This window comes from Pongo pygmaeus, chromosome 8, assembly GCF_028885625.2.
Source record: "Pongo pygmaeus isolate AG05252 chromosome 8, NHGRI_mPonPyg2-v2.0_pri, whole genome shotgun sequence".
NCBI lineage: Eukaryota > Metazoa > Chordata > Mammalia > Primates > Hominidae > Pongo > Pongo pygmaeus.
The window spans coordinates 94,892,786-94,909,196 of record NC_072381.2 but is presented as its reverse complement, the minus strand read 5'-3'; the positions used below and the strand labels follow the sequence as shown (position 1 = coordinate 94,909,196).

At 35.2% G+C, this 16,411-nt stretch overlaps 1 protein-coding gene across 6 annotated transcripts in view; it reads right to left on the bottom strand.

The window, feature by feature from the left end:
• Window positions 1-16,411, bottom strand: part of KIF20B (kinesin family member 20B) — a 72,897-nt gene that overhangs the window by 29,989 nt on the left and 26,497 nt on the right. For all 6 annotated transcript variants that reach the window (XR_010127446.1, XM_054503390.2, XM_063669977.1 and 3 more), the window contains exons 18-22: window positions 15,152-15,271; window positions 11,345-11,498; window positions 5,788-7,024; window positions 5,306-5,444; window positions 162-281 (exon numbers count right to left, since the gene is read on the bottom strand). Coding sequence is in view for 5 of the 6 variants with exons in the window: in XM_054503390.2 (XP_054359365.1) it covers window positions 162-281; window positions 5,306-5,444; window positions 5,788-7,024; window positions 11,345-11,498; window positions 15,152-15,271 (1,770 nt within the window). In the remaining variant the exon portion in view is untranslated. The remainder of the gene's footprint in view (window positions 1-161; window positions 282-5,305; window positions 5,445-5,787; window positions 7,025-11,344; window positions 11,499-15,151; window positions 15,272-16,411) is intronic.

Here is a 16,411-nt window from a genome sequence, read left to right as displayed (position 1 = left end):
CTTTTTTTTTCTTTTTTGCCTATTTAATTTTAAATAATTTATTTCTAGATTCTAGAAAAAGTCAAAACAGGATATTATTAAAAACAAACTTGTACATTTTTGTACACTAAAATATACCAAGAGAATGCATTTAAATCATCTTTAAAAACAAAACTGTTTACCTTGAGTTGCTGAATGGTTCGCTGTTTCATATCTAATTCCTGAGAACACTGGTTTTTCTTTCTCTCCAGTTCATTAATTTTAATCCTCAGTAATTTATCCTCATCACGCATTACAGATACCTACAAAATCATGTTTATAAAACAAATGGAATATTTTAAAAATACTAATTGCTTTTTGTTATTTACGATTCATGGCAACTGTGTTCAAAGATTCACATCCTTTACAGCCTAAAAGAAAAATGACAGATTTTAATATACTACAAATCAAACACACTATAGCTTCAAATTATTAGAAAATGTTTTAATACTCTAATGAAGAATGCATATGAAAAACTCAATTTCTTGTTCCATTATTTTAAGAATCTCAAACTTTTTAAGTTCTCTCAAAAAAGAATCATCATAACATCTATACATAATAGGGAAATAATTACCAAGGAAAAATCAATAAAGATATTCTGAGAGAAAAATACTGATTCAAATTTCCAAAGTTTATTGAGTAATATAATCCAGGAATACAAGAAAAACTTTAAAAGCTAATAATGACATGCAGGGAAGAAAATGGCACAATCACAAAATCAAAAGGTACCCACGCAAGGGAAGGTCAATTGATTTCTGCTCTTGCCGGTAATCTAATTCCATAAACATAGGGAAATCGAGGTACTATGGACTAATATATATATTAATTCCTCACCCAAAAAAGCTAATATAGGTACATCCTTATACTAGTTTCCATCATACCAACCCTCTCTGAAACTTTTCAGTACATCTTGCCAGGATTTCCAGAGGGAAGTTATCTAACTGGCAGCAGAGCCTTCTCTTCTATTCCCTTGTGGAGCTTTACTGCCAAAACTCCATTTTCACACTCACTAGAGAGCTCAAAAACGGAAGGAAATTAAATGAAAAGATGCCCCATAAAAAGCATAGAGAAGGCCGGGCGCAGTGGCTCACGCCTGTAATACCAGCACTCTGGAAGGCGGAGGCAAGTGGATCACGAGGTCAGGAGATCGAGACCATCCTGGCTAACACAGTAAAACCCCGTCTCTATTAAAAATACAAAAAACATTAGCCGGGCATGGTGGCACGTGCCTGTAGTCCCAGCTACTCAGGAGACTGAGGCAGAAGAATCGCTTGAACCTGGGAGGTGGAGGTTGCAGTGAGCCGAGATCATGCCACTGCACTCCAGCCTGGGCAACAGAGTGAGACTTCGCCCAAAAAAAAAAAAAAAGGCTTGAAGATGCCCTTATAGCAGCTCAGAGTGGTATGGTTTCAGAGGATTCTTACATTGTTTTAAGCTTTATGTTCCCATAATACATACATGATAATCACATATTCATAGTATTTGCTTATTTTGTTTAAAAATATGAGGCTTCAAGTAATAACCACCATCTTCATCAACTATATAACTAACAATAATAGAGGCTATGTGCTGCACAAAGATGCATGTAAGGACTGCCTCAGTTTCCATTCTGGCTCTAGCACTTACTACTGAGTGAACTTAGACAAGTCTTATTAAGACTAAGACAAGTGAACTTAGACAAGGACAAGTTCCCCCTTATCCACAGGGGATATGTTTCAAGATCCCCAGTGGATATCTGAAACATTGGATAGTATTTCAAGATCCCCAGTGGACAGTATTGAACCCAGATGCCATCAATCGAAACACACTTCTGTTTGCATCCTCCACCCACAAATTTAATGCCTTTTCCATCTTAGCTAAGCAATTATCATGAATTGTGGCCATAACTTTTGCAGTGAGGTGCATCAGCAAAACTAACATAAATTTCTTTTTCCTTCTTCGCAATTTCACAGATGGAAGATTTGTTCTTACCATAGATCTTAGCAAACTCACATTACAATTTTTTTTCTTTATTTATTAAGTTAAGAACTCTTACCTTTTCATTTAAAGGAAGCCCTTTACAACAACATTTTGGCTTATCTGAACTGCCAGCATCACTACTTTTGCATGTTGGGACCATTATTAAGTAAAATAAAAGTTACTTGAACACAAACACTGTCCCTGATACCATGACAGGTGATCCGATAATTGAGATGACTAAGTGATCAATAGGTAGCACTAACAATGTGGATATGCTAGGCAAAGGGATAATTCCAACTCCAGGCAGGGCAGGATGGCACAAGCTTTTGACCCACTACTCAGAATGACCTGCAATTGAACTGTTTATTCCTGGAATTTCTATTTAGTATTTTCAGCTCATGGTTGGCCACAGGTAACTGAAACCACAGAAAGCAAAACTACCAGTAAAGGGAGACTACTGTATCTCTCAATGTCTGTTTTCTTATCAACAAAATGGAAGTTAAAAACAGTGTCTATACCCGATATTGTGTGAGGATTAAGATAATATGTCAACTCAGCATAGTAGCTGGCCTAAACTAAATTGCTACAATTATTATCATTTGCTTTAAAACTACACATTTGAGAAATAGAAAATACTCTTAATACCCATCATTAGAGTAATGTTAAATAGTCATCTATATGAGGAGGGAGCCCCAACCACCTGGCCACAGACAAGTATTGATCCATAGCTTGTTAGGAACGGGGCCACACAGCAGGAGGTGAGCGGCAGGCAAGGGAGTGAAGCTTCATCTGTATTTACAGCCACTCCCCATCGCTCACATTACCGCCTGAGCTCCTACTGTCAGATCAACAGAGGCATTAGATTCTCATAGGAGTGCAAACTCTATTGTGAACTCTGCATGTGATGAACCTAGGTTGCGCATTCCTTATGAGAATCTAATGCCTGCTGATCTGCCACTATCTCCCATCACCCCCAGAAGGGACCATCTAGTTATAGGAAAACAAGCTCATGGCTCCCACTGATTCTACATTATGGTGAATTGTATAATTGTTTCATTATATATTACAATGTAATAATAATATAAAGTGCACAATAACTGTAATGTGTTTGAATCATCCTCAAAGCAGCCAGCCCCCACCCTGGTCCATGGAAAAATTGTCTTCCACAAAACCGATTATTGGTACCAAAAAGGCTGGGGACTGCTATTTATACAATAAAACATTACTTGAAAAGAGATACCTCTATAAGTAGCACTAAAAAAGACTTTAACAATACAATAAATTTAAAAGTAGCTAGGGCATGGTGGCACACCTGTAGTCCCAGCTACTAGGGAGGCTGAGATGGGAGGATCACTTGAGCCCAGGAGTTCAAAGTTACAGTGAGCTATGATCACGCCACTGCACTCCAGATTGGGCGACAGAGTAAGACCCTGTCCCAAAACAAAATAAATTAAAACTTAAGAAAAAAGAGCCCCCTTTTAATCATACCTGAATTTATGCTAATGAAATAGCTTTGAGTGGAGGCTCCTTTGAAATAGCTTAAGGGTAGGGATACTCACCAAAAGACCAAAAATGATTAGAGTCAGAAATTTCAGTCCCACCCACCAAACTCTGTGGAAGAGAGGAGGGTTGGAGATTGAGTCATGAGAACTATTGTACAGTGAGGTTCAGAGTGTCCCACTTGGTGAGCACACTGAGGTCTTAGGAGGGTGGTACACCCAGAGAGGGCATAGAAGCTCTGCTCCACCCTCTGTCCCCCTTAATTTGTCCTGTGTATCCCTTCTATTTGTCTGTTCTTGAGTTGTATCCTTTATAATAAACCAGCAATTTTTTTTTTAAATAAATAAATACAAAATAAAAACTACATACTCTTTTAAAAAAAAAAAAAAGACAGCACAATTAAAATGAATAAATGACTTCAACAGAGCAGAAACTGGGATAGACAAATAGAAATAAAAATATGAATAGAAGCTGTACTTCATTAGCAATCAAAAGAATGCAAATTAAAACTACCATGAGATAACCCTTCATATCCTCTAACTCAGTAATTCCCCACTTGGTATATAAATTTTTGCATATGTGTACCAAGAGCATATAGAAGATATTTGCACTATGGCTATGGGCAAAAAATAATAAACAATCTAAATGGTCATCAACAAGAGACTAAATAAATTGCGCTAAGTCAGGTGAAAATGATTAATTACGACTGTACAAAATCAATCTCAGAAATATGATGTGAAAAATAAAACTCTGAGAAGAAAATACTGTTTAGAGATTCAAAAAATATGGTTAAATTATATTTTTTAAAGTTTAGGCTGGGCGCGGTGGCTCACGCCTGTAATCCCAGCACTTTGGGAGGCCGAGGTGGGCGGATCACAAGGTCAGAAGATCAAGACCATCCTGGCTAACCGTCTAACACGGTGAAACCCCGTCTCTACTGAAAATACAAAAAATTAGCCGGGCGTGGTGGTGGGCGCCTGTAGTCCCAGCTACTCGGGAGGCTGAGGCAGGAGAATGGCGTGAACCCGGGAGGTGGAGCTTGCAGTGAGCCAAGATCGCGCCACTACACTCCAGCCTGGGCGACAGAGCGAGACTCCGTCTCAGAAAAAAAAAAAAAATCACTAAAGTTTGGATAAACACAACATTCAGTAGTCACTTTTATAGTTGTAGAAACAGCATTTGTTGTATTAATATTTGTCAGACCTTACACATTTAAGTATTCTTTGGTAACTACCTCAAAGTTTAAAAAAAAAAAAAAAAAAAAGTGCTCCAATCTTTAGAGAAGGTCTAAGTACAACAGAAAATGAAGTGGTCATACAAGAAAAAGGAAAGGAGGGAGAAGTGCAGAAAAAGAAAGAAATTGGTAACATTTGATGCTGTGAAGGTAAACTTGACAGCTCGAAGGAGTGGGAAGTATTTCCTTCTCATTGTATACATCTATTATATTTCAAATTTAGAATAATGTGATTGCATTCCCTATTTAAAAATTACGTTATAATAAAAACTAAAAAATCATACTGCACATTCTCCTAAGTACTATCTGTAAACAAGTTGCTTTCTACTTTTTTGTAAGGACTTACATTTAGCAATTCTTAAAGAAGAAAAAGACTAATCTTTCGTAAGGCACATATTTCTCTTAATGTTGGACATTCTTCAGCTTGTTTAAATCAGCTAAATTTTCTCTCGTGAAGTAACTGTTCTTGTAATTTTAAGAAAAATTATAAAGTGGATAAATGTTCTATTCAATCCTAAGATTAATGTCTAAGTTTGATATATAAGGAAAACAATCTTATCATAAACTGGCCATATAACTTTTCAAATAACCTACCTCTTTCTGTACTTGCTCAATCTGCTTTTTGGCATCAGTCAGTTTCTCTTTCAGGTCAGCATAATCTTCTTCCTTCCTCTGAAGATCTGCTTTCAGATTCTGGGTACGAGCAGAGCTTGCAGAGAGTTCCTCTTTCAATCTAAAAAACATATACCACTTTTCTATGGTAATGCATCATTAACTGCTTACGACCATACATGTGAAATGGTAACAATCTTTACAAAATTATATCTTTTCACAAATTTGGAATATCCAACAAACTATGAATGAGTTCTTCAGAAAAGATTTCATATGATTTTTATAAGCTGATCTTTTCATATAACCTATGGTCCAAAGGTTTATATGGACAAAGTTCAAGTTCTTCACTCATCATACATGCTACGCTTTACCAGATTAAGTATGACTATCTAACTTTTTTAAAGCTGCATAGCAAAATGAATGCTTTGTGTATTTTAAAATATTTTGAATAACATTTAGCTTACTTTTCTGTTTCTTGTCTGTTGGTTTCTTTTTCTTCTTCTTTTAATTGAAGTAAATGCTTCATATCTTGCAAATTATTTGTTAATTGTGTGATTTCTTCTTTCAGCTTGAGTTCCTTTACACTTAAATCTTTGGTGTTTCTGATAGAATCCTGAAGATGTGCTTGAAATTCCTTCAAATTTCTTTCTAGCTTTAAGATGATAGATTCCTTTTCCAAAATGTCTTGTTCTAACTTGGCTGAATGACTACGTTCAACTTGCTGAGTCTCTAAAATTGTTTCAAGTTCCTTTATTTTTGCCTTATAGCAAGTAACACCTTGTGTAAGTTCTGAAAGCGCTCTCTTTCCTTCAACTACATGCTGTATTTGAACAACAAGAGTAGCATTTTTTTCTTGCAATTCTTCTTTCAGCTGCTGTATAAGAGTTTCTCTTTCTTTTAGTAGGTCATCTTGGTTTTTATGCTCCTTCTCCTTTACTTTTAGTCTACTGTTTTCATCCTTATAGCCTTTTACTTCTGCCTGCAATTTTTCAATTTGTTGTTCCAGTTCCTCAATCTGATGACTTTTTTTGGAAGAGGCCTTCACAATCTCTTTACATTCTTCCCAAATAGCTTCAATACTAGAGTGGAAAGAATTTTCCCTATTGGGTTCTTGAATTCGATATTCTTTAACTTGCTTACTTACCAAATAATCATTACCTAAAAGGTGTAACTGTGTATTTGGCAAATTATCCTCCTCAGAACCATTTGACAGATCCCTGAGATTGAGCAAATCTATGTTTGAAATCTGAGAAACTGAATCAAGAGTACGTAGTTCGTCTATTTTTGTGTGCATTAATTTTATTTGTGAAACATTATTTGTAATGCTTCTTGTAGCAGTTTCTATCTCATTTGACAATTGCATGATCTTTTCCTCCTGTTCTTGATTTTTACTTTTCTGCACATGTAATTCAGCAATTGCAATGTCATAATTTGACTGAATTTGTTGGACCTCTTTACTTAAAGTTAAATTCTTTTTTTCAGAAAGAGAAAGTTCCTGCTGAAAACGAACAATCTGTTTATTTAATTCTGCTTTTTCTTCCTTTTCATTTTTAAGTTCATTCTCAATAGTGAGTAAAAGTGCTCTCAGTCCTTCATTATTTTCTTGTAAAACTCTAATGTCTTCATTTTCTGCAATGTTCGGTCGCACTTCTTCACTTTTCTTTTGGTCTTCAGTGATAGCTGAACTAACATGGATAGACCCTTTAAAAATAAGAAAATTGTTATTTATCTGGCAAACCTTAATAAAACCAAAAAGTCACCATATAAGCCAATATTCAAACATACAAAACATGTAAAAGCAAACTTCTAATTAAAAAAAAAATGAAATAAGCTGTTGAGAAAAAAAAAACAGGTTACAAAACGTGTGGTATGAGCCCATTTATGTAAAAATTATTATTTCACAAGGTAATACAAAGTTAGCAAAGGAAGTACACCAAAATGATGGCAGCCACCTACCTCTGAGTAGCATTGCCAGCTATTTCTAACTTTCAGTATTATTTAAATTTTGTACCACAAATCTTTATCATCATTTCAATATGGGACAGAGAGGAGGAGATGACGAGAAACCCTAGACAGACATTCCATATCCTAACGAACAGTTTTAAACTACAATTATATTGTGGCTTTTACTATATTAGCGATAGGCAAATGGAGTATCTTACATTTTCATAGCTAAAATTAGAAGGGAAATGTTAAAACTTTGGGAATTCATATAATATAGCCTTACTAGCTGTAACCATCAATAAACTGCTTCATACTATGACTGTTTCCTCAAATGTGATACAGGAATAATACCACCTATCTCAAAGTTGTAAAGATCAAGATGACAAATGAGTTTACAACACTGTGCATTGGATAGATTTAACTATTAATAGAACCTGAAAATCTGTACAGAAGGATTCAACTAATTGAAAATGCACAAAAGTTTGCCTTTTTCAGGCTTAATATGTATATTGCTAGAATAAGGATACCCTTAACTGCCCAACTTACTCTACAGAATAATGCTAAGAGATTAAAATGAGTTAACACATAATGTAAGTTAAATGACTATGTAAAGGTTGTATACATGTAAGAACTGTAACCATTATAATCAGTACAGATCAAATTATACCCAGAACAGATACACTATTAGCTACAATTTAATTCATAAGTTCACTCTGAAAATAAAACTCACCCCACGTAAGTGCCCAGTATAAATTATATTCTTTTAAACTTTCCTCATAGATTCCATAATTAATTCTTGAAATACAATTAACAATCTTCTAGATATATAAATTTATATCTACATATCTTTTTATATTTCATACAATTTCCATTAAGGGTCAGATGAGTGTCTCAGATCCTCGAAACCTTACTTCAAAACAGGCCAGAATCTGACTCTTCGTTTTTAGAAATTTTTTCCTGTTTTGTTATACTTCATGGTTTGATGTTTATATGATGTTTACAAGTGGACTTTACAACATTGTTCTAGTACAATTTTTATGTGAATTTTCTACACGACATTGCTCTAATACAATCAATTCCATATGTTCTTCTGACCGCCATTCACTCCCTCACTGACCATTTTTGTTTAATTAACCTGTATTTTTATGTGATATCCTCACTATGTAAGAATCAAATTCTTCATGTTTAATGATCCCAGATATAATATGAAGTACAAGGGTTACTAATCTATAAGAGCAGAAGACAATTATAAGGTTTGGCTTGAGATCCTTCTAGTTAAGAAACCTACTACTTTCCGGCCGGGCGCGGTGGCTCACACCTGTAATCCCAGCACTTTGGGAGGCAGAGGCGGGTGGATCACGAAGGTCAGGAGATCGAGACCATCCCGGCCAACATGGTGAAACCCTGTCTCTACTAAAAATACAAAAAAATTAGATGGGTGAGGTGGTGGGTGCCTGTAATCCCAGCTACTTGGGAGGCTGAGCCAGGAGAATGGCTTGAACCCAGGAGACGGAGGTTACAGTGAGCCAAGATCATGCCACTGCACTCCAGCCTGGTGACAGAAGACGACTCTGTCTCAAAAAAAATAAATAAATAAAATAAACTTACTACTTTCCATTGGTATCTAATTGACTCTAAAAAGTATATTGTACAGTTTTCTTTTTAATGAGTCCCAAATATTATCCTACGCATCTCAGCTCTTTATATTTTATTGAAATATGTTTGTCTCTCTCATCTACTAGATTTTAAGCTCCTTGACAGCAGACTCCCCGTATCTCACTCATCACAAACAATAAACCTAAATAAAATAATAATTCTAAATGTAATATTTTTGAAACTTAACTACACCACGTATGTTCTTCTTTTCTATCTCTAAGACATATCATGGTATAGAAAACAAATAATCTTTAAGATTTTTGCAATAGTAATTTATTCTGCTTCTAGATATATGTAAATTCATGAATCTGACATATTCCAGTTATATTAATTTTGTTACTTTATGGTAACTTTGTTTAAAATTTTAATGTTCTCTCTTTAAACACTGAAAAATATTTATTTACACAAGAGTGATTTTCTAGTTTTATTGGGAGGAATTATCCAGGGACCTTATTAAAATGCAGATTCCTGGCACCAAATACCAAAGATAGTGATTTGGTAAGTCTGGGATATATTTTACACACAACATTTTGAGAATTAGTGTTCTGGGGTATTATTTTTGAAAATTTCTAGAAGTTGACAGTGACTTCCGTAATACCTTTGAGATCTTAACGTATCAGTTTGTTACATTACAAAGCCCTTAACTGACAGCACTGCTGCATGTAATTGTTCCTTAAGAGCCAAACGTCAAACCTCTTGTAGTTATGAAATTCAAACCCGTAAGTTTTAGCCTGCCTCTCACAGGCTCTTGTGCATCCTAGTTGTGAGATGATAGTAGCCCATGGGATGCACATGTAATGAATCTGTTCGATGAAGAAGGCAGCACTTTTGAGATCATTACAAAGCTTGTTAAATTGAAATCTGCCATGCTATATACAAACGAGTTTCTATTTCCGTATATACTAATCACAGTTGAAGTTATGAGCAAAATAAAGGAAAAGCCAAAGCATTTATGAAAGGTCCCTCAGGTACTACCATAATGTGGACAAGAAAAAACTTATGTGATTGTTTGTTCTCAAGGTTTTTTAATACTATGACCCCCCACCACCACTTTCATTTTTTTAGACAGAGTTTCACTCTTGTTGACCCGGCTGGAGTGTAACGGCGCAATCTCGGCTCACTGCAATCTTCACCTCCCAGATTCAAGTAATTCTCCTGCCTCAGCTTCCCAAGTAGCTGGGATTACAGGCATGCAACACCACACCAGGCTAATTTTTTGTAATTTTAGTAGAGATGGGGTTTCATCATGTTGGTCAGGCTGGTCTCGAACTCCTGACCTCAGGGAATCCACGCACCTCGGCCTCCCAAAGTGCTAGGATTACAGGCATGAGCCACCATGCCCGGCCTATGACCCCTTTTGATAAATTAAAATCCCCTAGCTCTCTCAAGATATTGATTTTCCCCAGTGAGAATATGCCCCCACCCAAGAATCACTATATAATATGGGAATCTTACCTCCCTGTCCCATCTAGAATTTATCTAGTTTTACCTTCGAAACTGTATATACAAAAAACAACCTTTATTTGTAAGTCTTCATTTTTCAAATGCAATGCATGTTCTTTTTCGTTTCACTCAATTGTCTAAATGTTCTTGGGAAGCTGTAATTGTGCAATTTCATTACAGGATTCTAAGATCTCTTTTCTTCAATATAGATTAATTTTAAAAGCTCAGTGCACAAGGTTTTATTATCTATAATTTACACTGTCTCTCCAGCCTCAAAGAGGAAGGGGTAAAATAAGCCATTATCCCTGCTGTATTTTCTTAAAAGCTGCTGAGTTTATTTTTGAAGCTTTTCTTATGTTCGCAGTTTACATTTTCCTATTTATTTCCTCAAGATTTTCAGTTTATTCTAAAGAGTCTACCTCCTCTAAAATTCAAAGGTTTGCCCTTCTTTATATTTACAACTAACTTGCCCACTTAAGTCTTAAAGATTTTTTAAAAACTAAACTTCAACTGTATTATTTTTCATCAGACTGTCTCCTGGTATCACGAATACAGCTTGAATACATTTATTATTAGTAATATTTAGCTCAAAGTCTTACTGTAAAATATCCTTTTCTCCAAATGAATAAAGAATGCAAACAAAGAAAACAAAATAATGTGCTGGGATTTAGGCAGAAAATACTACATTTATAAAATCAAAGTAATGAGTTTTAACTATTATAAGCACAGAAATTATTACATAGACATGTGAAAGAAACAATAAAAGCACAATTTCTAAAAGCATATTTATTAAGATAAAAGCTTTAACTATGCCCATCCCTAGACAGTTCATAACTTTCCAGAATAAAAATTCAAGACATTTAGATTTTCTCAAGATTTTTCCTTAGACAAGTGAATGCCCCTCTGTTTGCCTTGTTCTATTTACTGGTTTAGAAATTAGCTTTCTTAAACGCCTGCTGCTGGCAGCTGAAGTAGTACCTTTCTTTGCTGGTGGTTCATCTTGCTGAAGTTCATTTTCATTTACTCTTTTTCTTTCTGAACAGATTTTAGTTTTGCTGTCCTTAGGCACTTCAACTGTTTCATTACAAATCAATTTATTGTTTATTATTAAAGAAGATGTATCAGCCTTGTCCTAAAGCAAAATAAGTTAAAAATAATTCACATATAGAAAGCTACAAAAAATGTATAAATCACATAAATTACTTTCAATAGTGTACCATAAAAATTTTATTTTCAAATTTGTTGAGACATTTTCTAAGTTATTTCTTAAGTTTCGTCCTAAAATAACTGATGGCTGTAGCAAATAAGTAACATTTGGGGATAACGGGAGAATCTTAAGAAGATAAATCTCTGAAGTCACATCAGAAACATGCTTTGAAAAGAACAATATGAGACTCAACTATTTATTTTGTTTTGTAGCCAAAGCCTCTTAAAGATTAGTATTGTCTTAAACATTAACAACTCCTAGAAAAATAGTTTTGCCCTTAGCTTTAAGTCGATATATATTCAAAGATATACAGCCTACAGACAGCTTTGAAACTGAGCTTCTAGATACGTCATTTAGACTTTTTTTTTTTAAGGCAGACTGCCTCCCTTAAAAAGGTTAGCAGCAACCAAGCACAGGGGCTCATGCCTGTAATCCCAGCACTTTGGGAGGCTGAGGCTGGAGGATTACTCAAGCCCAGGAGTTTGAGACCAGCCTGGGCAACACAGTGAGAACTCGTCTCTACAAAAAATTAAAATTCCAGGTGTTGTGGCCCATACCTGCAGTCCCAGCTACTCGGAAGGCTAAGGCAATGGGATCTCTTGAGCCCAGGAGTTCAAGGCTGCAGTGAGCCATGGTCACGTCACTGCGCTTCAGCTTGGGCAACAGAGTGATGAGACCCTACCTCTAAAAAGAAAGAAAGCGGGGGAGCTGAGGGAGGGGGGGAATTTCCAAAAAAAAAAGGTATAATATGGATTTAGAAGAAGGGTAAAACTCAGCATTTAAGTGCAAGTCTATGGAGTAATCAAATGTATGGTAAAGGCAGAAACTTGTAGCAGTCAATTTGAAAAAACAAAGTGTATGATAAAGAGTGCCGCTTAATCAGCAAACATTGTATTAGCAGGAGATACAGATAAAAATAACCTTTTAAAGTCATAAAGTAATGGGTTATTTAAGAAAAAAGGCAAAGTTTTTCTAGCATCTCTAAACAAAGGATGTCATAAAGAACAATCTCCATGCTTTCTCACAATTAGTCCCTTAGTGTCACTGATAAATGACAAAATCATGGGACAGGCAGATCACACCTCTGACACAGCTCCATAACAAGTCCAAGTTGTTCCTTCCCCGATCCTTAGTACCTATCAGAATGATCCCGTCATTTTTCCCCGCTTCAAAATATACAATCCTCACCAAAAATCTATCCTTCAGAAGTCATAGTTATTGAAAGGAGGGTTTTCTGCTCCCAGGGTATGCTTGGGTAGAAAAAGCAAAGAATTCAAACTAAATTTTTTCATTATTGGAAAGAGTTTGCTCTTAAGACAAGATGTGGAACAGTGACCCTAGATCAACTGTTAATCAGCACAATTAGGTAAGTTCCAAACTACTTTGCATATTTTTATGTATTTAAGTGAACAATTTAAATTTAGCACACTGTATTTAGTTGATAAAACAAGGTCTAGCATCTATAAAGTTTATTTACAAGCAAGGACTAACTAATTTACAAATATTGATTTTTTTTTTACTATCACTTCCTTAAACATTGCTAATATATTATGGTATGCAAACATACTACAGCAATAAATATAATCCCATGTGAAATTTCCAACTATTTGAAGTTGTAGTCGCCAGAAATGATCTGTCTCTGACTTTCCTTTTTGTTTTTATTTACCAAATCAAAGAACAGACTTAAAATCCAGATCAAGAGATGAGAGCAAAAAGCATGTGATGACTAACCAAATAAAAGTTCTGAGAGCCAGGAGGCCCAGCAATTAATTTACTGCCCCAAGTCTCAAAAGTTTTACATCCCCTTACTTCACAAATCAATTTCCTCTTCCTTAATCTCTACTACTACTACCCTAAATCGAAGTCCTCATCAACTATTAGCTGAACTCTTCCAAGAGGTAGCTATCTGGTCTCTCTGCCTGTAGTCTAATTCTATCTCAAACCTATCTTCCAAGTTTCCAAAAATATCTGCTCAAATGAAAAACTCCTCTTTGCTATTCCTCTGGTGAAAATGACTCCCCCAGTGACTTCCCAAACTCTTTAATGCAGTATTCAAGGTCTTTCATCTTATCCTATTCTACTACTCCTAGCCTCATTTCTCACCTCTCCTTGCTTCAAACTTTCCTCCTAAACAACAAATTGTTTGTATTTTCCTGCACTCACTGAAAGATTTCTCATTTCCACGACTTTGCGCACTCTGATTCTGGTACACGGAAGGCCAATGTACCTTCTTGTCTCTCATGACTACCACTGTCCCTTCCTCTACCTTCAAAAGGCTAAATTTTACTCACCCTTTAAGGCTCAACTTAATCATTTTCCTCTCCACAAAGTATTCCTAACTCCCCACCCACTCACAGATTCACACATTGACTATGACTGCACATTGTATTATATTTTTGTTGTTTTTTTCTTATTGGGGGATCATTAGGGTAGTAGATTTTATTAATCTGTATAATTCCAATAATCTAGCATAGTACCTGGCACACGTTGGACACTCCACAAGTGTTTCTTGCTCCTCCACCTTATTAAATACTAATTATTTACTAAATAGTTAATTATTAACATATTAAATATTAGGATATTTCTCCCAGTTCAGGTACAGAAAAACCAGAGAATGAATCATGTATCTAATAAATACCAAAAGAAAGGCCTACTATAGGAGATTAGACAGAGTGCTCTTCTAGAATGCTCCTCATTTACCCCTGTGGTATCAAAAGCCCATCTAAAGTTCAGATGATTCAGGGAATGTTGGTGGGTATTAGAGTTTGACTATCAAGATACAAAGAAACTCAACAGTCACTTTTTATAAGATACCACGCCTGCTTCTTTTGGTCATAGAAAAGACATAAAAAAGCACCTTTCAACAAAGCAAGATGTTTGGCTCTAAGTTTACTCAGCTTACTACATTATTACCATATATTTTACCATTTCTAAATAAAAGAATAATTTGAAGGAGCTTACCCCCAAAAAAGAAAACCAAAAGCCATTTTAAAAGACATGGATTAAAAGACAAGCTGATCATTCCAAGCTGAACTGAATATGAAATTATCTAAATTTGTATGAAAGACAAAAAACCCTTTAAGTCTTTACATGTCACAGTGTATAACTTTTCAGAAAAAATACCCTTGCTATTAAGCATATAAACAATAGCAACAATGCATATAATAAAAACAAGTCTCTAAGGAAAAACCTAATTTTACTGAATTTCACGTTATAGTTCCCTGAAACATTATAATCTGGTTTTCTAAGTATACCTAAATTCCTTTCTCCTCAAAGCTCCCCTTCCAACTAGCTGAGGCTTAAACATCCAAAGGCTACATATTCTTCTCCTTTTTACATGCAAAGCACTGCCAGCATATCTTGTGGAAAAGTATGTTCAAAGAAGTCAAACACCCTCGTCTAAGTTCTCAAAAATTCAGATTTGGAAAATAGTAAATTGAGTTCAATGTTGCATAAGCAATTCAATATTCTCAGTAAATTAGTCTTAGTTGCATAAGCTATTTTAAATTATTTCCTTTCAACCAAAACATACACTTGTTTATCTAATTTATTAATATAACACAAAGTTAAATTCTTACATTGCATTTAAATGTGTTTTCCATATGAGACTTTAGGTTCTGAAATTCGTTGACAGTATCTTCTTTTTGATCAATTATATTTATCAATTCTTTAATTCTTTGATTCTGTGTAATTATTTTCTTCGGAAAGAAGAAAAAGCAATGTTTCGTGAATATACTTTGGGATAACTAGAATGCAAACATGATTAATAATGCAAACGGTTTTATAATTCCTTCAAATTTTAAAGTTAAATAAAGCTAATCAGTGGCAACACACTATGCACAGCATGATCTTATTTTGCCTTTAAAAAAATTACATACACACCACACACACACACACACACACACACACACACACACAAAGAAAAAAGAAGCTATATAGCATATAAGAGGAATCTGGAGCCAGACTGCCTGGGCTCAAATCCTAGCTGCTATCCCTTTTAATATGTCACCCTGGGCCAGGCACAGTGGCTCATGCCTGTAATCCCAGCACTTTGGGAGGCCAAATTACCTGCTGGGCAGATTACCTGAAGTCAGGAGTTTGAGACCAGCCTGGCCAACATGGTGAAACCCCATCTCCACTAAAAAATACAAAAATCAGCCGGGGGTGGTGGCCACCTGTAACCCCAGCTACTTGGGAGGCTGAGGCAGGAGAATCACTTGAACCCAGGAAACATAGGCTGCAGTGAGCCATGCCACTGCACTCCAGCCTGGGCAACAGAGCAAGACTCCATCTCAAAAACAATAAATAAATAAAACTAAAAAAACTATGTAACCCTGGGCAAGTTACATCATAAAGTTGCTCTAACATTTAAACGAGTTAATAAAAAGCACTTAAAAGAGTATCTGGTAAATGGTAAGTGTTCTATAAATACATACATAAAGTAACAGTCTAAAGAGCTTCCAAACAAGTTGGTTTGGTTTTGCTTTAAATTTAGGAAGAATATTATGGGAAATTTTTTATTTTCTATTTATATAGCTTAATGTAATTGATACAACTAGTGTCTACTATTTTCGTAAGTAGAAAAAATACAAGAAAAGATAGGAATTGTATAAACAGTAGGTGTAATGTCTTCTAAGTACATTTTTGTTCTTTAAATACTGGATATTAGATACCAAGATCTTGAATTATTTATATCTGATCATATTTTAAAATATTCAGCTTTTTGAAAGGATAAATATAAGTTGAAATAAGACTCAAGCCAGAGAAGAACAGAAAAAATAACAGAATAAAACCAATCCCCCATGCATACCAAGAGACTATATTACTGTTTCTTTATT